This window comes from Candoia aspera, chromosome 1 (genome assembly GCF_035149785.1).
Source record: "Candoia aspera isolate rCanAsp1 chromosome 1, rCanAsp1.hap2, whole genome shotgun sequence".
Classification (NCBI taxonomy): domain Eukaryota; kingdom Metazoa; phylum Chordata; class Lepidosauria; order Squamata; family Boidae; genus Candoia; species Candoia aspera.
This window is the reverse complement of record NC_086153.1, coordinates 7,304,575-7,327,262: the sequence shown is the minus strand read 5'-3', so window position 1 is coordinate 7,327,262 and position 22,688 is coordinate 7,304,575. Positions and strand designations below refer to the sequence as shown.

General features: G+C 41.9%; 1 protein-coding gene across 5 annotated transcripts in view; it reads left to right on the top strand.

Annotated features, from left to right (window-relative positions):
* ACACA (acetyl-CoA carboxylase alpha) overlaps positions 1-22,688 on the top strand; it is a 252,885-nt gene that overhangs the window by 144,769 nt on the left and 85,428 nt on the right. For all 5 annotated transcript variants that reach the window (XM_063296753.1, XM_063296749.1, XM_063296752.1 and 2 more), the window contains 4 exons: positions 763-918; positions 2,295-2,441; positions 19,415-19,684; positions 21,478-21,575. In XM_063296753.1, coding sequence (XP_063152823.1) covers positions 763-918; positions 2,295-2,441; positions 19,415-19,684; positions 21,478-21,575 — 671 coding nt within the window. The remainder of the gene's footprint in view (positions 1-762; positions 919-2,294; positions 2,442-19,414; positions 19,685-21,477; positions 21,576-22,688) is intronic.

Here is a 22,688-nt window from a genome sequence, read left to right as displayed (position 1 = left end):
CTAATTCTTTGTCTGCTATTCTACGATCCCCTGGTATTGCCACGTCAGTTATCCACACTTTCTAATTGATGACGACGATGTTGTTTGTATCATCCTCTGTATTCCGAGGAAGAAGTAGTACATGGTGAAGAACAATTAGAACAATGAAAATAAGAAAGGGATGTTTATGTTTGTCTGTATAGCAATTAAAGCAACATTCATTTGATAGGTAAAGAATTCCAGAATATTGATACAGCCATTGAGAAGGCCCTGTTCTCTCACACCACCTGAACTTTATGCATTAACCATGGTAGACTATGGCAAAAAGCCTATCCAGAAATTACAGGGGAGCAAGCTGACAATTATGAGAGGAGGCTCTGCTGGTCTTTCCTTGAACTCAAGCCATTTAGTCCCTATTTTGCTCCATGTTTTATCTGGCTATGCATCACAGACACTGCCCACTTTGAGTGCATAGTGGTTTTCAAAGACTCAGTCTTCTGTTCTGGAACATGCTCTCCATTGTTCCTTGTTTAAGCCACATTCCAAGGTCCATGTAACGTTATGCCAGGATACTGTGTATAGCCTCTAGAGTTCTTGAATGCCTTCCTGATCTGTTGGAATAGAGTTTCCATGATTCTTGGCTAACTGGAGGGTTCTAGCTTGAAGAAAGCATTTCTGGACACCAGACCATAGCTGAATCCAGACTGAGGGATTAAAAAAAATCACAGTGAGTTTCATCTGATGATCTGACTTAATCCTGGATGTACATTCTCTTCTTTTTAGATTATGTTCCAGGCTTATGGTGATAAGCAAGGGCCTCTACATGGAATGCTCATCAATACTCCGTATGTGACAAAGGACTTACTCCAGTCCAAGAGATTCCAGGCCCAGTCACTGGGGACAACATATGTATATGATATTCCTGAAATGTTTCGGCAGGTAACTGAAGAAACTTCGGCTCTCCTAGTTCTAAATTTGGGATAGATGAAGAATCGCTAATTCACTGTCCCGTTTCCAATAATGCTCTGTCAGATATCTTTAGAACTTGAGTATCAAACCTGACCTCCTTGGGTGCCACTGTCCTGTCCCAGGCCAAACATGCACAACACACAAGAGAGGTCGTTGCACACTTGCTGTTGGTCTTGTTAAACAAGTGCCCAAGCAGCAGGGAGAGTGCAGGCACAGAAATAAACGGGAAAGAAGTCCCAGAAGTCAAGCATATGAATTTATGCAATAAATATAAATAAATAAAACCACATGCATTCCTTAAATAAATAAATAAATAAATAAATAAATAAATAAAAAAATAAAAAAACAAGCTTGCCTTGCTAGACTTCCAAGTCCAAAGCAGCAGGCACTCAGTGACTGGAAACCCTTTATGGACTTCTTAACTGAAAACAGAAACAAACAAACTTGTGATTTATGGGTTTGATGATTAGAATGGATAAAATATGGAAAGGAGAGAACCATGCTGTAACCTTAGAGAAAGAGGATAAACTACAAATGCGTAAAATACCAAGATTGGAAGCTAAGAAAGAGAAAAATAAAAGAACAAAAACCATGAAATATGATTATATATTATATTATATTATATTATATTATATTATATTATATTATATTATATTATATTATATTATATTATATTATATTATATTATATTATATTATATTATATTATATTATATTATATTATATTATATTAATAGAGAAGTGGCTTCCAATCTTCCTCTCAACAGTTATACATAAAATTCTAATCAAACCTCTCTCTAAGATTACATAATCCCTTCTTTCTATAACCTGAGATGGGTGGCTATATAAATTTAATAAATAAATAACCTATATTTTCTAATCATCAAAACCCTAAGTCACAAAATCATTTTCTTTCTTATGCAAAAAGTCCGTAAGGGGTTTCCAGTCATTGATGAATGTCAATAATGACCTTTCTCTAATCAAATAAATCAGTTATTCCATCTCAGCAGGTTCTGTCAATTTCACCAACCAGTTCTCCACAGCCAGTAATGCCCAGTCTTTCCATCGTTCTACTTTAATCTGTTTACTGAGAACAAGCCATGATATGCCACCCAAATTTGATTTTGTCCATGATTCTCCAAGTTCAGTATGCAAAATCATAGTTTCTTGTTACATTTCAACCAAATCACAAAGAGCAGCATGATTAGAGTGCCCCGTTGGGGGGAGATGGGCGGTGATATAAATTTAAACAAACAAATAAATAAATAAGAAAAAAATAATGAAAAGGCTAGGGAAAAAAAATAATTAAAAAAATAATTAAACCTTTTTTCCTTCAAATTCCTATAGGCTCTGATCAAATTATGGGACTTTATGAAAGAGTTTGCGATTCTCCCTGCTCCTCCCCTGCCTTCCGACATGCTGACCTATACAGAGCTGGTATTGGATGACCAAGGACAGTTGGTACAGATGAACAGGCTTCCAGGAGAAAATGGGGCAAGTCTCCCTCTTTGGCTTATTACCTGCTATTTTTACAAAGCAATCATTCAATCTCTCTCTCTCTCTCTCTCTTGCTCTATTGGTTCCTTTCAATGACAAGTTCGAAGTACAGCATGGTTGGGATTTTCTTTTTAAACAGTAAACAATTTGGCATCTCAAGGAGTTTTCTTCCAAATACTGAATCTTCTATTTGTTCTAATATCAAAGATACTAAGCCATGTGGAGTCCTTGGTTCTCTCTGAACTTGACTGTTTGCTTGCAGACGTTTCATGACCCAACTAGGTGACATCATCAGTGCTGGTGAGGGTGGGGTGTGCTCCCTGTTTATATATAGTAGCTTGCCCTGTGCCAATGTTGGTGGGGCTGTGGTTTCCTCCTTGGTAGTTCCTTGATTGGGGTATTGCTTTCTGCTTGAACGTTTATCTGGTTTCTCTCACTAGCACTGATGATGTTACCTAGTTGGTGTAGATTCTTATAGGAGAAAGGAAGGGCAGATATGAGTCAACATAAACGGGGGTCATCTTGGAAACATTAAGATCTGTGGGGATTCTGGAGAGCAGAAGCAGAGTAATGAATGTTCTGGCTGGGAACTCGAAGTACAACCAGGTCTACAACCGACTAGACATCTCAAGTGGCTGTTGAAAATGGGCTGTGGTTTCTATCCAGAGTACACCTAAAATGCATTGATTAGGATTCTGGGGAAATGCCGGGTGAGATTTCACCAGTGTGTTTGAGGGTACTCCCTAGCAGGTCTTCTAGCTGTGGCTGAAATGTTTCTTACCCAGCTTCTAGAGACTGGCCTTCATCACAGACAAAAAACCTTTCTCTCTACAGCAGATATATGAGCATGCCAAATGTTAGGCTTTTTTCTCCTTCCTTCCTTCCTTCCTTCCTTCCTTCCTTCCTTCCTCCCTCCCACCCTCCCTCCCTCCCTCCCTCCCTCCCTCCCTCCTAAAATTGTTTAAACCACCCAATAGCCAAACTTCTCTGGGCAGTTTCCAATAAAACACATTAGAAATACAGTCTGATTAAAAACACACATAATAAAATGCAAAATAAAGACTTCTATAAATTAGAAAGCTGCAAGGTGGTCATTCAAAAACTAGAATTAAAATGCAATTAAAATACAATTAAAACCCAGTTTAAAAAGTCTGGGAAAATAGAAAGGTCTTCACCTGGCACTGAAATGATGCTAGGGTAGGCATCAGTGAAGCTTTTAGGAAGAAACCTCCAGAGTATGTCTGCTATACATACTGTATGTGTTATTGGCTTGTAAGTTTTCCTGGAATCTGAACATTTACTTAACTAAGAGCATGAGAAGTCCATCTAGTCTGCCATTTTGCGTCATATAGCGGCCAACCATACATGTCCAAGAGGCCCACAGATGTGGACAGGAGTTCAGTGGTCTATTTCTGTTGTTGCTGTTTGACCCTAGTTTATAACTGCCAAGAGTCTTGTCCTCCATGACTGTATCTAGATCCTTTTTTTAAACTTACGATCTTAGCCTGTCTTGGTCATTTCAAATAGAAAAGAGGCTTATGGTGAACTGTAACAATCAAGACCAGGAGAAAAAGCCATAGATTCATTGTGAGATGTTCTGTAAATTAGAAGCTAACTTCAAATAAGTAAAGTAAAGGTAAAGGTTTCCCTTGACATTAAGTCCAGTGGTGTCTGACTCTAGGGGGTGGTGCTCATCTCCGTTTCAAAGCCGAAGAGCCGGCGTTTGTCCGTAGACACTTCCGTGGTCATGTGGCCGGCATGACTACACGGAACGCCGTTACCTGCCCGCCGAAGCGGTACCTATTAATCTACTCACACTTAATATTCCTTCCCTTTACTTTTAACAGCCTTAATCTTTAATCCTGTCAAATAATGTTGTTTCTCACAAAATCCTTCAGAAGTTTAACAGGTCTCTTTTGTAAATCTAATATAAGTTATCCAAGTTGTTCTTTGGGTTTGCCATTTGTGTATCCCCTTTAGTTATTAAAACATCAGCTGGTTTCAGTTATATATCCAGTGTAACATCTTTTTCCATATCGTTCTTGTAGCTTGTCATTTTTAAATCCATTTTTAAAATTTTGAATAAGCAGCAGAAGGGTGGTTAGAACATTGATTTTGGAAAGTTACAAATGGACTAAGGGTCCAGATGGATTTGAAATAAGATTTTGAAATTAATTATAAGAATCCTTCCTGTGGGAAAATGCTGTTGTTTTGAATTCTTAAAAGAAAACATAAGGTGGGCATTTGAATGCTGGACACTAGAAGGAACCAGAATGTACTAAAGATTAAGGTGCTGGGCTAGAAACCAGGAGACTGAGAGTTCTAGTCCTGCCTTAGGCATAGAAGCCGGCTGGGTGACCTTGGGCCAGTCCCTATCTCTCTCTCTCAGCCCCACTCACCTCACAGGGATGTTGTTGTGGGGAAAATAGGAGGAAGGAGTGTTAGGTATGTTCGCCGCCTTGAGTTATTTATAGAGATAATAAAGATGGGATAGAAACTACACAAATAAATAAATAAATAAATTTGACTTACTAACACAAAATGGAACAAAATACCTTAACATCAGATGTATTGAAGGTTATTTTCGAGCAATGGATCCAGAAGTTAATTTTAGAAGTGTCTGCCATTATAGATAGACTGTGTTTCAGATGTTAAGGAAAAGGGACAAGTTTTGCTGGATAAGACTGAGACTGATCTGGGAGGCATAACTTAACTTGCTAGAAAGCCATAAGTAGCTTGAGGGGCTGGGCCCTGCTTTGAAGCAGAATGAGGTAACTACTTCAGGCAATATATTTTAAATGCAAAGTAACAGAAAATGTCCATTCTTTAGCTTGCTACTGCTGTATATTCTGCCTGTCTGTGAGATCTCTGGGTTGTCTGGTTGAGGGTATCGCCATAACATGTCTTAAGACTACCTATATTTACTGGATTCAGTCCTGACCTCTAAATATGATAATTTCTTCTGCTTCTGATGTTCACATTTGAGAACTGTTTCTTTGGCCCCCAAATCCATCCATCCATCCATCCATCATCTGTTTATCTAATTACAGTTTTATAGCTCATCTGACTGAGAAGTGGTGAGTTACAGTACATTAAAATTATAAAAGCAACAATAGAAATAAATCAAAATTATTATTGTTGATAATAATAATGGCCCAATAATTCACAAAGACACATCAACAGGCCAGTGAAACCCTTACAGATTATTATTATTATTATTATTATTATTATTATTTATTATGGCCAACCACTCCAAAAGACTCTGGGTGCCTTACAACAGCAAAATATACAATTATAGGTTTGGTATACCTTGGCTATGGACTGTGTCATATGGTTTTTATATTGTTTTTATACCTAGGTTTTGGGTATTGTTTTTGTTTTTTATATTGTTTTCCTGAAGAAAGGCTCTATCATTTATGTTTCAAGCTGTGCTTGGAATGATTTAACATAGAGGATTCCTGTTCGAATTACTGGATTTTGCATATGTGAAGTACACTGGATTGCTTGAAATACCGTGTAAATATTTATTATGATTACATTTTTGTTGATTGATTGGATGATTCATATAAAGATTTTTAGACCCCTGTCCACTCCTTGGCATCTCCAGGGAGGGCTGGGAAAGATTCATATCCAAAAGCCTGGGAAATTCCTACCAATCAATACAGATACTGTAGAACTAAGTGATTTTGGTAAATAACATAGCTTCCTCTGTTCCAAAGTTAACCAAATCATAAATGTGAAATCACAAATCAAGTGAAGAGGGGATTCTGCACTAAGCAAGAGCTGGACCCAATAGCTTCTAAGGTTTCTTCCAACTATATGATTCTGTGATAAGGATATAGGAAAGATGAATCCCATAATCAAAATTCAGCAGGGCTTAAAAAAAAAAGCCAGCTCATGATTTGTTCTGGACTTCCAGAGGTCTCCATGAGTGCCGGTGTGCTTAGCAACATCGCCCTTGGGATCCTTCAGTTTCAATGCCACGTCTAATTTCTATTTTGTGGGCATCCTTGCAGGAAGGTAACCCACTGCAGAGCAAAGCAGCAGTCCTCAAACACATAGATCTTAAAGACATGATCACAGAGTAGAATAGTGACTGGGCTGTGTCCCAATACTTATTTGCAAGTATGACTGCCTGCATTAAAAAAAAAAAGACCATCTGATATAACATCTTGGCAAGCTAGAGAAGATGGGATCTTACTCTTTCACCTTCTGGTAAGCACTGTTTTGCAACTAGCTACATCTTCATTCTATGAGCCAGTATGAGGCGGCATTTATTTATTTATTTATCTATTTATCTATTTATCTATCTATTTATTTATTTATTGATTGATTGATTGATTGATTGATTGATTGGATGTATAACCAACCAATCAGTCAATCGGTGGCTGCCCATCTCATACAGGTGACTCTGGGCAGCGTACAAGGATTAACACATCCCAAGTTGGGGACCCCTGACATAAACTCCTGGTTCCCCTCCTCCCGCCCAAGTTGGGGACCCCTGATGTAAGCCAATTTTTCCAATTTAGCACTTTCAGGTAAGGTGGATTTCCATTCCTATAATCCCCAGCTGGCCAGGAGATCCTAAATCTAAGGCAGCAAGTTTGGAGAGAAAATGGCACGAAAGGAAAAACCTCCTTTGGAGGACATTCAGAATATTACTCCACCTAATTTCTGATTGTGATAGGGACGCGGTGGCGCTGCGGGTTAAACCGCTGAGCTGTCGATCGGAAGGTCGGCGGTTCGAAACCGCGCGGCGGGGTGAGCTCCCGTTGCTCGTCCCAGCTTCTGCACACCAAGCAGTTCGAAAACATGCAAATGTGAGTAGATTAATTGGTACCGCTTCGGCGGGAAGGTAACGGCGTTCCGTGAGTCATGCTGGCCACATGACCCGGAAGTGTCTATGACAACGCCGGCTCCAAGGCTTTGAAACGGAGATGAGCACCGCCCCCTAGAGTCGGACACGACTGGACTTTACGTCAAGGGAAACCTTTACCTTTACCTTTAATTTCTGATTGTAGAAATAGCGGAAGAACTTCTGGCACTGTGCATTTCGCCTACTTTTATTTTTTTAAAGACGTGTGGAAGAGGCCCCTGCCCCAAATCGAAAGATACCTGTTTTAATATTCAGTTCCGATCTGTGCTTTTAGTAACATATTATTCTGGGCAGGATGTAGAACTGAACTGCTCTGCCCTGATAGATGTATCGAGGTTTAAGGTAAACCTTCTCACAGCCATGAAATTGGAGGGACTGAAGACTGTAAGAGATGTCCTCTAAGCGGCTGGACGGTGGAACCTTTGAAAACGTTACCGTTTCTCCTTGCAAGCAACAGTGCGTCAAGAGTGCGGCATGAAGGTCTCTCTGCTGGTCTTTGTCTGCCTCTATTTCTCCCCCCGCCCCAACCCCACTTCTTTGCTCTCATTTCACATTTGGAGTGGTTAGAGGCCAAGGGAGTAGCGAAATTCCCAAGGGACTGAGCTGTGTTTGGGCTGAAATTACTAGCGCAGAGCTGGCTTGGCATGAACACAGAGTGTTTATTCTGCCAGTATGAATACAAATAGTCTTATTATATGGGACCCTGTACCCAAAGACCAGCCATTCACGCTCGCTCGCTCGCTCTTTCACAAGCACGCACATTTCTTTTAACCCCTTCTGTATGCCTCGGATGGAAACCAGAGGCCTTTGCCTCTCCCAAATTCATGGAGTCTAGCACATTTCTTATCTGGGTAGGGGTCTATAAATAGCAAACTCATTCCCTTGGTGGGGAGCTTTAAATAGCCCACATGGCACCGTCCATCCACGAGAGAGGCATTAGCAGGTTCTGGAGAGCCGTGGGTTTTGCAGAAAAACAAACAAAACATATTTAGGGAAAAACAAGCAAGGTTACCTTCCTAAAACTTTGGATGGGGAGTGAGTGTATTCAGCAGGTGCAGAATGCTAAGTTGTGTTCACATGGAATGGAGTATTCTGGAAAAAGTCACATCGGGTTGTGAGGGCCCTCCAGTCCAGAAACATTCCACAATACAGTTTTTGTTGTCGAACCTATTTCATATTTATGCTGGGGTTTTTTTTGTGTGTGTGGTGTTCTTGTGTGTATAGCGTATCCCTGTGCACTTGAGCAAAATAATTATATTTACATAATTTGCTTTCTCATTAGACTGTTCTGCCGAACTATTTCTGGCACTAAACAGTTAAAATTAGACAATCTGAATGCCCATTCAGAAGGAGAAAGAAGGAATTAAGGCTGGAGTGGGTAATTTGCAGCCTACCATCCATCTATAGTTCCCCCAATATTCCACGGGTTGTCTCCGGAGTGCGGCTGACATTTCTGAATTCTTTTTTTTACATTTTGAGGTGTTTGGGTTTTCTAAGATGTGCCAAACCAGGTAAGGGTGCTCTTTTAAACTTGCAGATACTGGCCCAACAGGAAGCTAACTAACTAACTATTTATTTATTTATATGATTTATAGAGCCCAGATCCCCTTTTATACCATTAAGTCAGGCTTAGTGCTGCCCTGCTATGCCATATGAATATCAAAGCAAGCCCCCATTCGTGTTTCTGAAATGCTAGTATCAAGAGGGCTAGCGTCTCTATTCCTGGAGGCCAGTGTTTCTCAACCTCAGCCACTTTAAGATGTGTGGACTTCAACTCCCAGAATTCCCCAGCTGGCCAGGGAATTCTGGGAGTTGAAGTCCACACATCTTAAAGTGGCTGAGGTTGAGAAACACTGCTGGAGGCTATAGCTATATATCCATATCTATATCTATATTTACAGTATATCTCTGTATTTGTTGTCGCTTTTGTACATTGCTTAGAGTAGCTTAGACTGAAGAGGTTTTTAATACAGAAATACACACAGAGAGACATTTAGCATTATTATCAGCCTGAACCAATCTACTTCAGGATGAAGGCCTCTTCATTAGAAGTTAGGGACCATAATCTGCTATGCTGGTCCAATGTAGGTAGAGGTTTTTTGACAGATGCGTGTGTGCTGATTGTCATACTCATTCAGATAGTGTTGATGTTTGAAGCATCGATTTCAACAGATACTTTTATTCCGTCCTTACGTATAGTTCTGTCAGTGGGCCTGGGGACCCCAGGTTGCTTCGTTGCTAATCAAGCGGTTGATCTGAATGTGTTTGCTGCTGCTGTGGGAATGTATATTTTGCTTTATGTTTTTTAATTCTGTAAGCTGCCCGGAGTCACCGTATTTGGGTTGGGTGGCCATATACATTTGTTTAATTAATAAATAAAAATAAAACTCCATCTTTTGCTGTGGTGTTCCAGTTGGGATCAAGTACTTTTCGTAGTCCATCTCCCCATCTAGTAGCAGGTCATCTGTCAAGGTTTAGGTGAAGAAACAACGCTGAGCCAGGAACGAAGCTCTAGTCTTTATTGTTTCCACCGTAGAAACAGGATCTTGCCAAACTGAGCAAAACTAGCAGGCTCTAAAAAGGAAAAAACTCCAGAAACTCTAGGGCGGGTCCTGCCTGGCCAGGCGCCCAAGGTCTTCCACACTGTGGGTGCGTTTTTCCCCCTGGAGGGCGCCCCCTCCTTCCTCACCTGCGATCTGCATAACATCACCCGAGTGGCATGTGTAATTGCGGGACCACGACCATGTCACTTTGTGTGTCTAGTCATTGTCAGGTAAACTTATAATGTCCTCTGCCCATTTTAATGGAGTTTTAATGCATTGTTTTTACACTACAGTGATAGATAGATAGATAGATAGATAGATAGATAGATAGATAGATAGATAGATAGATAGATAGATAATGTACCATCAAGTTGGTGTTGACTCCATGTGTGTGTGTGTGTGTGTCTGCCTGCCTGCCTGCCTGCCTGCCTATCTACCATCATCATCATCATCATCATCATCATCATCTATCTGCATAATGTCATGGCCCAGTAGAAAGGAGGGCAGAGCAGAGGTTCTGTTAGGCTGTTTGCCTAGCAACGGAGTAAACATTCCGATGAGTGGCAGTTGGCTGCAGCCTATATAGGAAGAGGCTGGGCTGCCTCTGTTCCCTTTGCTTGAAATGATGTCTAGCTCAGGTGTGATCCCTCTGTAGGAGTTCCACTCTTGATCCTTAGACCCTTCGACTGGCTGCCAACCTTGACCCGGCTCTTGAACCTTGGACCAACTCTAGACGACTCTTATGCACGCTCCTCTTTGGAAACACACTTCACAGGCAAGCCTTCGCTTTGTTTGACAATCCTGAGTTCATTGCTCACTCTTTTGCCTGAAAAGAAAACTGAAAATCTTCCAAGAAACCGTGTGGGTGAGTGAGGCTGAAACCTGAAGTAGGACACATAATTATAAAGGATAAGTAAATAGATTTGAGACCAATTTGGTGTAGTTGTTAAAGGCACCAGCCTAGAAACTGGGAGACCGTGAGTTCTAGTCCCGCTTTTCACACAAAGCCAGCTGGGTGACCTTGGGCCAGTCACTATCTCTCAACCCTTGGAAGCAGGCAATAGCAAACCACTTCCAAAATCTTGCCAGGAAAACTGCGGGGACTAGTCCAGGCAGTCTTCAAGAATCAGACATTATTGAAAGGGAAATGTTTGTTTATTTATTTATTCGTTTGTTTGTTTGTTTGTTTAAATGTGAATTAAAGAGCAGGAGATCCAGGGTGGGGTAGTGGTGAAGATGCTGGATTAGGGGTGCTGTCCTCAGTTGCATGTACAGGTACTCCTCCTTAGTGACCACAGTCAGGACCAGCAACTCAGTCATTAAGCGAAGCAGTCATTAAGCGAAACCGCGACTCTCCTTATGATCTTATGATATGCCGTCCTCCATTTCAGCAGTCTTCCCCACACTGTTCCCCTTTTGATGTGCTGGACTTCAAGTTCCAGAATTCCTTGCCATCACTGAGGGCATAGAGTTAGGGGAGGCTGGCTTGGGATATGGAAAGATGGAAAGAGCCTTGCTAAGTCAGACCAACAGACCAACCAGATCTGTGTTCCCAGCTGTCTTGCTTCTTTTTCCCTGAATGTTAACCACTTTTTTTTCTTTTTCTTTTTGCAAAACTATTTCCTGCAGAAAATCTGGGGCAATCTTAAGGAGGGAAAGAGGAGGCTGCTCTGCTTTCCAGTCTGTCTGGGTTCTAACTGTGCTAGAAGAAAAGAGGAGCATCTGTCTGGGGAATTTTATTTTTCTTTTCTGTTTTAAGAAGATGGTTTGGTTGTGTGTGTGTCTGTGTGTGTGTGTGTGTGTGTCTTTAGGGGACACACTTACTTGCTTTTTTGGTGCTTGCAAGGAGCAGCTGCCTCTTGGGAGGGGGAGAATATTTATGCCTTTTTCCCCCTTGCCTGGTGTGGGACTTTTTTGAGTAGCGGATTTGTTTTGGAGTGCATTTTCTCTATGGCTTTTGCGGCTATTGTGGTCCACTTAAGAGCAGATTGCCGTACAGTTTGTGGGAAAGGACTTGGGGGTGGGGGAGCAAGGGATGAGGGGGGCTGCTTTCTGTACATCCGTGTCTTTTTTCTTGGCAGTCTGTGGGGTTGCTGAGGTTGTGAGGCGGCGAATATTTCTCTCTTTCTCTTTCTCTGAGCATCAACATTTTCTTTCCTGGAAATGAGTGGTAAAGTATTTGGACCACGAATGCAACATCTGCTCATACAGTATTCAGTTTTGTGAGCAAATGACAGTTCCCTATCATGGTTGTCACCACAAGCCTCTTGACTTTTGAAATAGACAGTGTTGCCCAGTGATGCCTCCAGAAGAGCCCATAGTCATGGCGTAAAGATACAGGCAGTCCTCACTTAATGACCACAATTAGGCCCAGATGGTTGCTAAGCGAAGCCATCATTAAGCAAATCTGACCCATTTTGTGATTTTTTTGCAGCAGTTGTTAAGCGAATCACCACGAATGATAAGCAAACCACATGATTGTTAAACGAATCACGCGGTTCCGCGTTGATTTTGCTTTTCAGAAGTCAGCTGGGAAGGTAGAAAATGACCACGGGATGCTGTGATGGTCATAAATGTGAACTGGTTGCCAAATGCCCAAATCCTGACTGTGGGGACACTGCAGTGGTCATAACTGTGAGGATCAGTCGTAAGTCATTTTTCCCCCAGGAACCATTGTAAGTCTGAACCATCACTACATAAATGGTTGTTAAGTGAGGACTACCTGTAGTCATTTCCCTAAAGTGCAATATACAGCTGGGAGCTGCAACAAAATGATGCAGTATAGAGTACTCTGGCTGGCTGGCCTTGTCCTTTCTCAGAATGCTGTCTTCCTTTCCATCTAAGAAAATTTGCTCTGTTGTCTTTGGACTATTTTAGTTTTGATCTTTCTTGTTCTTCCTACTTCATCCACATGTTAGAGTTTCCCCCCTAAGATCTTTATTATTTTTGCATCCATCAGTATCCTTTTGATCTGCCTTCTGAAACTTCCCTCTTATGCCTGGATGGGGTCTTTGATTGCATGAAGACCAGCATGCATTTACAGGTAGTCCTCACTTAATAACCACAGTTGGGACTGGAATTTTGGTTGCTATATAAAGTGGTCATTAAGTCAATCCAACCCGATTTGATGACCTTTTTTGTGGTGGTCATTAAGTGAATCACCTGGGTGTTAAGCAAACCTTGTGGCTGTTAAACAAATCACATGGTTCCCCACTGATTTTGCTTGCCAGAAGCAGGCCAGGAAGGTCAAAAATGGTGATCACTTGACCATGGGACGCTGCAACAGTCATAAATGTGAACTGGTTGCCAAGTGCCCAAATCATGATCTTGTGACTGCAGGGACATGGTGATGGTCGTAAGTGTGAGAACCAGTCTTAAGTCAGTTTTTCCAGCACAGTTGTAAGTCTGAACCATCACTAAATGAGTGGTTGTTAAGCGAGGACTTCCTGTAACAAACTTGTAAATAATATATAGACAATGCATTTGTGGTTGGTTCCTGGAATGCAGTGCTTTGGTTGCTTAAATGTGATGAATGGATTTTGGGACCAAGTGATGGATTGTCAACAGCCAGCCCTGCTGAGCTTCGATCCAGTGATAGACCTGTCCGTGTGACCGTTTATGGTTCATGCGGGTATAGGTTGCTGAGGTGAAAAGCAGGTGTTGCTGATGATCAGAAGGATCGTTTTCATTTCCTGAGTAAATATGCCCCTTGCTAACTCTCCAAGTTATTCCCATCTTTGCAATGACAACAAACAGGGGCTGCAAACACAGCTGCTAAAATGCAACACAACTTCAGTGGGCTGTCTCTTCCCCCCTTTGAACGCTAGATGTCACACTTCTTCCTTGACAGCAGTTTGGGCTCAAATGGGGGGTGGGGGGAGCTGGAAGAGAGAGCTTTCGTAATTGATCCTCTGCTAGACCATCTCCTTCATGGCATGTTTTGGCATTAAAGTGCCTTTCCTGGATGAGAATAGATGGTTTACTGGAAGCAACATCCCAGTGCTGACTCTTCAAGCTCCCGAGGATGGGTGCAGGGAGTAAATGGCTCAGAGAAGCACACCCTTGGCTGGTTTGTGAACATGAAACAGGCCGGGCTGTGATGTCTGCAGGGTAGGGGCAAAAAAGTCAAGATGGTGGCCGCAGCAGTGCAATGGAAGCTCTGCTTTTTTTTTTTGCACATCGAAAACCGGTAGAGCTTTGATTGCACTGTCACAGCTGCCATTTTGACTTTTTTGACCTTACTTGTGGACACCATTGCCCAAGCTCCTGTCAGCTAGGTAGTTCTTCCTCTGGGAATACTATTGATTGTATTTATGAGTCCCCCTGAGCATGTGGATTATGCTACAACCTTTCCTAATAAGAGAGGTGGTCCATCCCCTTAGCCATTTTGCTTGCTCTTCGTCCTCTTTGCCAACTTCACAATGACCTTTCAGTGACCAAAAAGGTGCATAATATTCTAAATGCATTCATGCTGCAGATTTCTGTGAAGGCATTACAACAGTCGCAGCTTAATTGGGCCCTGGATATTAATGGAGCTCTGTGTGATCTATGGGTGTTGAGGATTTTATTGGGGCCTCAATTTTGTTTTTTTTCTTTTTAACTGATCTTGATAATTGTACTATGTTTTTATTTTGGTTCGCTGCCCAGAGTGCCATTGGTGCCCAGAGTGCCATTGGTACATCATTGATGATGATGATAATGATGATTACATGCCATCAAGTCAGTGCTGATGTTTTGTGACCACATAGATTTTCTCCAGATGGATCAGTTCCCAACCAGGTTCTTCAGATCTTCCAGTGGTGCACCCATCATTTTGTAACTGAGTCTACCCACCTTGCTGTGGTTGTCCTCTGCTCTTTCCTTCCACCTTTCCCAGCATCAGAGCCTTCTCCAGAACTGAGTCTTCACATGATGTATCCAAAATATGAAAATTTGAGCCTGGTCATTTGTGCCTTGACTCTGGGTTGAGTTGTTCAGTGATCCATTGTTTTGTTTTCTTGGCTGTCCATAGTATTCTCAGGGGTCTTCTCCAACACCAAAGTTCAAAAGCTTCAATACAGGAGGCCATATACATTTATTTAATAAATAAAACACTTTTTTAAAAATTCCTTTCCTAGTGACCTCCAATATGATGTTTGCCTTCTGCACACCACCACTTTTCTGCCTCCTATCATTACTAACTCAGATCTCATCTACAAATAAGTTTGGGATTTTGGTCCAGCATCTGTCATGTTGTACTTGCTTACATTCCATTCCATTTGCCATTTAAACGTCTGTGCTCTAAGTCCAGAACCTTTCACCATCTCTGTTTTTAACTTTCCTGAATAATAAGTTGTTGTCAGCAAACCTGACCACCTCAGGGTTCCTGCCAAATCTGGAATAAACTTACTTGCAATTGTTAGAAAGCAATGATATTAAAGAACACCATCCAAGGACAGATCCTGATAGGACATCACTCCTTTTTTTTGTGAGGACTCAAGTTTGCTCCTAATCTTTATTTTTTTGTTTATTAACCAGTTAGCAATTCCCAACAGGTTCTCTTCATGGATTTTAGGTTTGCTAAGCAGTCTTGATGGGGAATCTTGTCAACCCCCTTTTTAATGGTCCAGATAAGTAAAGTTTATTGGATCTCCCTTATCCTTACACCTCTTGATACAGCTAAAGTACTCTGAAAAGGTTAGCAAGGCAAACTTACCTTTCTAGAAGCTATTTATTGTTTGACATGCTTGACACTTTTATCCTGAATACCATTTTTCACCAATTTACCCAGAACAGACTTAAGTTTAAATGGCCTGTAGTTTCCTGGATTGTCCATGGATCTTTTGTTAAAAAAACCCTCATGTTATATTGTCCATTTTTCAGTCCTCTGGTAGAGAAGCTTGTATTAAGGTCATGTTACCAAGCAACGTTAACTGCCTGGCCCTATATCCTTTTAATGTCCATGCTTTTGGTGCTACTGGTTATATCTATTTATTCTCTAACAAATAGGTCCCTTTCAAAAGCTGTGCTCCAGATTGCCAGGTCCTGAAAATGGTTCTCCAGGAGCAAATTCCTAAGACTGATGTTCTGAAATTGTAAGCTCCCCATGACTAGTTGACTCTCAATGGATGGTATATAGAATCCACTTTGTCTCCAGTGACATGCTTCAAAGATCAGGAACTCCTTTCAACACAGCTCAGGGCCAAAGCACATGGCATTGCAGCCTCCAGCCCAAATCCACAAATTCAACTCTTTTTCACCCAAGCTGTTCCTCCTGTAGGTTGTTCTGGATTGCCAAAGACTATGATGGCCAAGGGGTGACAGGAGATAAAGTCTATGCAAGGTTGGGGAAGATGATTGTAAGAAAAGTGAGTTGCTTAATTTCTGTGGGCCATGCGACTCTAGTAAATAGGCATGGGCTGCTCAGAGTCCGTTATGATTGGGGTGGTACAAGAGCCCAGCCGGCCAGTCAATCAATCCATCCATCCATCCTTGGATAGCAATAGATATTTTGGTAGGGTGAGTGTCAACAGCAGGACCTGGTTTCTGTTGTTTCTGCCTGAACGGTAAGATCCGGTTGGGTCAGCACACTCTAGGGCCCATCTATAAAGCACTGCCAGCACCGCAACTTCTTTATAGCTGTACCCACCCTTGGAACAGCTTCCCTTCCAAGGTCCGTACAGCCCTGACTCAGTTGTGCTTTCGTAAAGCTGTAAAAACCGGGCTCTTTCAGTAGGTCTGGGATAGAATAAAGTGATCTGCTCCCTCATCGAAACTTCTGGTCTTTGATTAGGGTTCCGTTTCTTCTCCCTGATGTTCTGCATTGCTGTTTGGTGGTGGTTCTTGTTTTATTATGTTTGTGCTGTTATTTTAACCCTAAAATGTAAGCCATTCATGATTGAGGCGGTATGCAAATTGAAAAATACAAATAAAATACCTTATAGCTTTTGCTAACTCTTTGTTGTGTGCATGGGGTAGGGGGTGAGTTTCAGGAACAGGTTAATATGCAAGAGGGACCTTTGATCTGATCTAGTACTATTCTTAAGAGGTTGAACAATTTGTAATACACACACACACACACACACACATGCTGTATGTGTGTATACACACACACACACACACACACACAGAAACACATATGGATGGATGGATGGATGGATGGATAGATGGATGGATGGAATTTTAAAAAGTGCTTTGTATACAGAACAATAATATTTCCCTGACTGAAAGGGGGCATTTTCCTGCTGCTGAAATTTGGCATATACCATTCTCACATACTGACATAACTTTGAGCACAATCCAAAGATGATTTTCTTGGAATAATTTCAGTTTGTTTCAACTGTGCATAGCATTACAGTGAGTGTTATTATCTGAAGGCTCAGCTACTGTGTCTTTAAGCTGCAGTCTTCAATAGGTAGGTATTGACCGGGAATGCATGTGAAAAATTATATACACCCCAGAATACAGGCTGAACGTTAAGTATCTTTCTTTCTTCCTCTCTTGCCCATGCTATTCCGAACTGCCGTTTGTTATCCAGGGAATCAATGTCTTCCCCACCACCGAGCCCTAATCACAGTTTGGAACATCAGAAATAATGATTGCTTCTGATCGGAGCTTGTGAATAATTCATTCGGTTTTGATTCCTCCCCCATTCCCACCTCCAGTTCTGGCCAGTGATACCTTACAGGCCAAATGGGTTTCTACAGGAAAATAATAAATAATGGCCCCACTTCTTATGGAAATACAATGGCACACATCATTTTACCAACATATGCAAAAAGAAGAAAAAAAGAAAAATACTTCACTTCTTTCGAAGCAATATCTCCCCTTTTTCCCAGTCTCTTGCTTTTTTTTTTGCTGTGGTAATGATAGGCATGCCGCCAAATGACTATTTGGGAAGATAGTTTTTTTTTCTTACTTTTTGTGGCTGGATAAAAATATCACAGTAGTCAAAGAAGTGCTGGTTAATTCCTAGGAAGACTGGCACTGCATGGCACTGGATTACATGAAGGAAAGCCTTGTCCACAGTGATCCTTCCCCATCCTGTTAGGTCATCTAGAAAAGGCCTGTTGTGGGATCTACCACTGTGCAAAGTGAGATGGTGCGGGGAAGAAGGCAGGCCTTCTCTGTGCGGCCTCTGGAGATAACATTTCGATTGCCATCTTAGGGATACTGTGATATGGAGGGTTCTGGAGCAGGAGTGTTATTGTTAGATATGTTTTTTAACATCTGCATTGCTGTACACCAGCTGGAGATGTGATGGGGTGGTATAAAAATCTTGCAAATAGATCAGTAGTCTGGGCATGCTGGTGCTGATGGGAGTTGGAGTGTGACCCATCCAGTGGGTACCAGTTTGAAAAAGGTTAACTTACAGCTATTCCATGCATGATATGATGTCATGCTATTGCATGATGCATGCAAGAAGCAGACAATAAATAATGAACATTAAGCTTAGCCAAAGATGATCATAATATCCCTGTTTCATATCATTATAACCTAAGACTTTGTCCCTTAATTCTGATAGAAGTATGTTCTAAGGATATTTCTTTTGGCAATTGCCTCATGTTTGCATCTCTGAAAATAGATCTATAGAGCAATCATGGAAGCAAATCCCAGTGAGTCCATTGAAACTTACCTCCTATGGGAAAGTAAAATAATTTTAACTTAAATTCATGCTATAGCTCAAGATCTTTAAATGCATACAGTAAACCTTCATCGTACATTCTGTCTACTCAAATTTCTCTGTACCAACATAAGCCACTGTTGTGTAGCTTAAACCTCCCAGGGTCACAGAATCTTTGAGTTGCTCACATGGTTGGCAACATCTGGGTTTCGAAGCTAAGCAGGGTCAGGCCTTGGGTAATACTTGGATGGGAGAGGAAATCAGTATTGTAGACTAAATTGGAAAGCTGGAAAAAAAAACCTGAGAACAAGTCAGACTGAGGCTGAGTCACTCGCTGAGATGGGCGACTATAGAAATCAAATAAATTAAATAAACAAACAAATAAACACACAAGGCAATGGCAAACCATGATCAATACCGTTGCCAGGAAAACTACATGGATGCATCCATGAAGTCCCTAGGAGTTGAGCTCCACGTGATTCTTTTTTTACTTTTTACTTTTAATGCAATTAAATTTAGATAAATTGATTCTATTTAGATTGAAATTAAATCGATGCTTATCCTCCTTCAATCATAGCTTATTTATTTTGCCTTTCTTTATCGTGACCCTGCCAAGGCTCAGTGAAGCCCCCACCTGAGAAAAAGTCACAGATGGCTGATGTTCATCATCAAAACCAACAAAATGAAAAAGCTCCGAAACTGTTCCAAAAACGTCCTCTTCCTGAACTGGGATCCCCTCGTCCCTGTGCAGCCAGCCTGTAGTAGAGTTGTGAGGATAAAACGGGAGCATAGAAAGGACAAAGATAGCTGTCCCTGGTGTTGCGGATAGGCTGGCTGGGGAATTCTGGGAGTTGAAGTCCACACATCTTGAAGTTGCCAAGTTTGAAAAGCACTGTTCTAATCCTGGCAGTAATCAATAACGCAACACCAACAATTCTCGTCTTTGCAGATTGGAATGGTGGCTTGGCGCATGACTCTCAAGACTCCTGAATATCCAGATGGCCGAGACGTCATCGTCATTAGCAATGATATCACGTATCGGATCGGGTCCTTCGGCCCCCAAGAAGACTTGCTATTTCTCAGAGCATCAGAGCTGGCTCGGGTGCAGGGTATCCCCAGGATTTATGTCGCTGCCAACAGCGGTGCCAGGATTGGCTTGGCTGAAGAGATCCGTCACATGTTCCACGTCGCGTGGGAAGACCCAGCCGACCCCTATAAGGTAAGGATCTTTGGAAGCATGGGTGTGGCAGCAGAGCTGGGGAGTGGGACAAGTCTTCAGGGAGGAGAAGAAATTTAAATTAAAACGTGCTCTTCCTCGCTCTCTGTGGTGTGTGTATGCATGCAGGTGGACACACAGACACCTTGCTACTCTCGAGAGTTGTATCCAATGAATCAGGAGAGTCAGTTGTAGCCTAGTGATATCAGCAGAGCCAGTCATGTATGTTCATGCTTACGTTTTGGATCCTGGAGGCACCAGTTGCTGTTTCTCATTTTGGCCACCAGCTGACTTTGCCCAACAGGCTAGACTCAGGGAAGTTTGTGATTCAGTGTGCTGTGGGAACCTAGCCATTGTCTCAGCAAGTTCTGTGAATCGGGCATTAGGTTAAGTCATAAGATGTTTAACTATTCAGGCAGAGCATATTATGCGAGAGAGCTATTTGGTGTAGTGGTTAAAGGCACTGGACTAGAAACCAGGAGATCATGAGTTCTGGTCCCACCTTATGCCATGCTCCCAGATCGACTCACATGCATGAGTGGAGTCAACCCGGGTTGAAACTTGCGAGTCAATGGAAGTGGGAGGGGCGACAAGCCAGGAGTGTGAAAGCATCTTGTTTGGACTATCTGTGGCAGCCAAGGTTAATCGGGAGAGACATCTGCACAGAACTGAACGGACTGGCACGAAAAGGGGGGATGCATACCAAAGAAGTGGGAGGGGGTTGAAGTCACTGGACTGTTTTAACTTGGGGAAAGCGTGGGAACTTCTATTCGCAACTCTTTCTCTGTACGGCACATTCCAATACCATTAAAGAGATTACTACTTAACATGTATGAATCGGATTTAATGGTAAATTGAGTGGCAGCCATTACACCTTAGGCATGAAGCTATCTGGGGGGACTTTGGGCCAGCCACTCTCTCTCAGCCCTAGGAAGGAGGCAATGGCAAACCACTTCTGAAAAATGTTGCCAGGAAAACTGCAGGGACTTGTCCAGGCAGTCGCCAGGAGTCAAGACTATTCCAAGGCAGAATAAACACACAGTCACAGGGCAATGTACCTTTGTTAGCACAGATTTAGGGCTTAGATATTGTGTGAACCCAAGGGGTGAGTCTATAACTGCTTTATAGTTTTCAGTATTTTTAGTGATTTTTAGTAGAATATTTCAGGCACTGTTCTTTGCTGTCTTGTGAGGTTCATGCAAATACGGAGTAAAATTTAGGTCAGTAATGGATGGAGGAAGCAATGAACAACAGAGTTTGAGGCAAGGAACCAAAAGTAGTAGGAGAGGAGAATAGAAAGGAGAAAAGTACAAAATGAATAGCGTGAGCAAATGCACAAACCAGTGGAAGCTTGGAAATAGGTAGGCGTGCTGTAACTTACATCCAAAACACATTTCCACGAGAGCATCATTTTTAGCTTTCATTGGGCAATTTTCATGTGCTCTCCATATTCATTTTCTCCAAAACTTAAATGGAATCTGGCGTGGAGTCCTAATGCCTTCATATAATGACAATGAGAACTAGAAACTTGGTTTGTTTTCAGTGCCCAACTGAAATCCCCAGCATTCGGTTAAGTGACGGTGAATCTTAAAAGTCTCTTTTATGCCATTTGCAGCCCATGAATAACGTAGCTGTTGTGGTTTTGTTCCGTAGATTGAATAAAATATATTTATTTTAACAGATACATTTGTTTGCCGAATGTTGTCATTTGGAAGTGCTGTATAGGTTTGGAGTGAGAGTAGCTGAACTTCCCTTCTGCTGTTTTTCTCTCTTCTCCACCCCGTTCCTCTTTCCAGGGATTCAAGTACCTGTACCTAACACCTCAAGATTATAAGAAAGTCAGTGCCTTGAACTCGGTACATTGTGAGCATGTGGGGGATGAAGGAGAATCAAGGTATGTGTCTTTAAAACATTGTATTGAAAAAAACAACAACCACATCTTAGAGTACCAAGCCCTTCCCAGTAGTGAGTGCTAATTCAAACTTTTCAGTAAAAGGGGACTACCTTTATAAGGGTTTGGTTGACTGTTGCAGCGACAGCTTGCTATTATTAATACTGTAGAGGAGAATCAGCTCATAGGACCAACTTGAAGCTCTCCAAGGTCCTGCTTCTTTTTGCTCTTCCTTTTTTTCCCCCATCAGCTGTGCCATCTCTTTTCATTAAGGTCCTTCCTGTGCCTAGACATTGCCTACACAGCTCCTGTAGAAGCTTGTAGACCACATAAGAAGTGGCCTATACCAGGGTTCCTCAGCCTTGGCAACTCTAAGCTGTGTGGACTTCAACTCCCAGAATTCCCCAGCCAGCAAAGCTGGCTGGGGAATTCTGGGAGTTGAAGTCCGCACAGTTTAGAGTTGCCAAGGCTGAGGAACCCTGGCCTATACAATCACACAAGAGCACTCTCTAGTCCAGCATTCTGCTCCCCACCCAGATCAATTAAATACCCATATCCTGCCCACTGCGGTCATGGATGGCAGATATAATGGAATCCCCATTGCACATAGGCAACGCCCTTGTGCCACTGATGAATCCTAAATCCTAGAACATGGTTTTCTAAGGTGTTAATTCTAGGCAGAACTGCATTCTCCATTTCCATCATAATAGAAAGTAGGTCTGGTCATCTTGATCAAAGTTAATCGGAAGTTTTCTTCAGCAACAGATGTCCTGAAATCACCTTTTTTATTGCCAAGTGTTGTGCCTTAGCCCCAAGGCCACATCATATCCAGGTCTGTCAATAGAAGCCCACCATAGAGCTATTATACTTTTGGATTGTGTTGGGCTGTTTTGATTTACTTTTGTGTCGGTTTTGGACTGTAATGAAGATTATGTTAAATATCCATAGGAGACCAGCAAAGAGGTTGTGAGTAGTGTAGGTGTCTCTCATTTAACATTCAGGCACTTAGGTTCAGAAGTGAATCCTGCCTTAGAAGTCACTTTACTATATTACTATAGTAAAGAAGGTGCTATACAGTAATCCAGCTAGGAACTACTGATGGTTTTATTGCCAAAT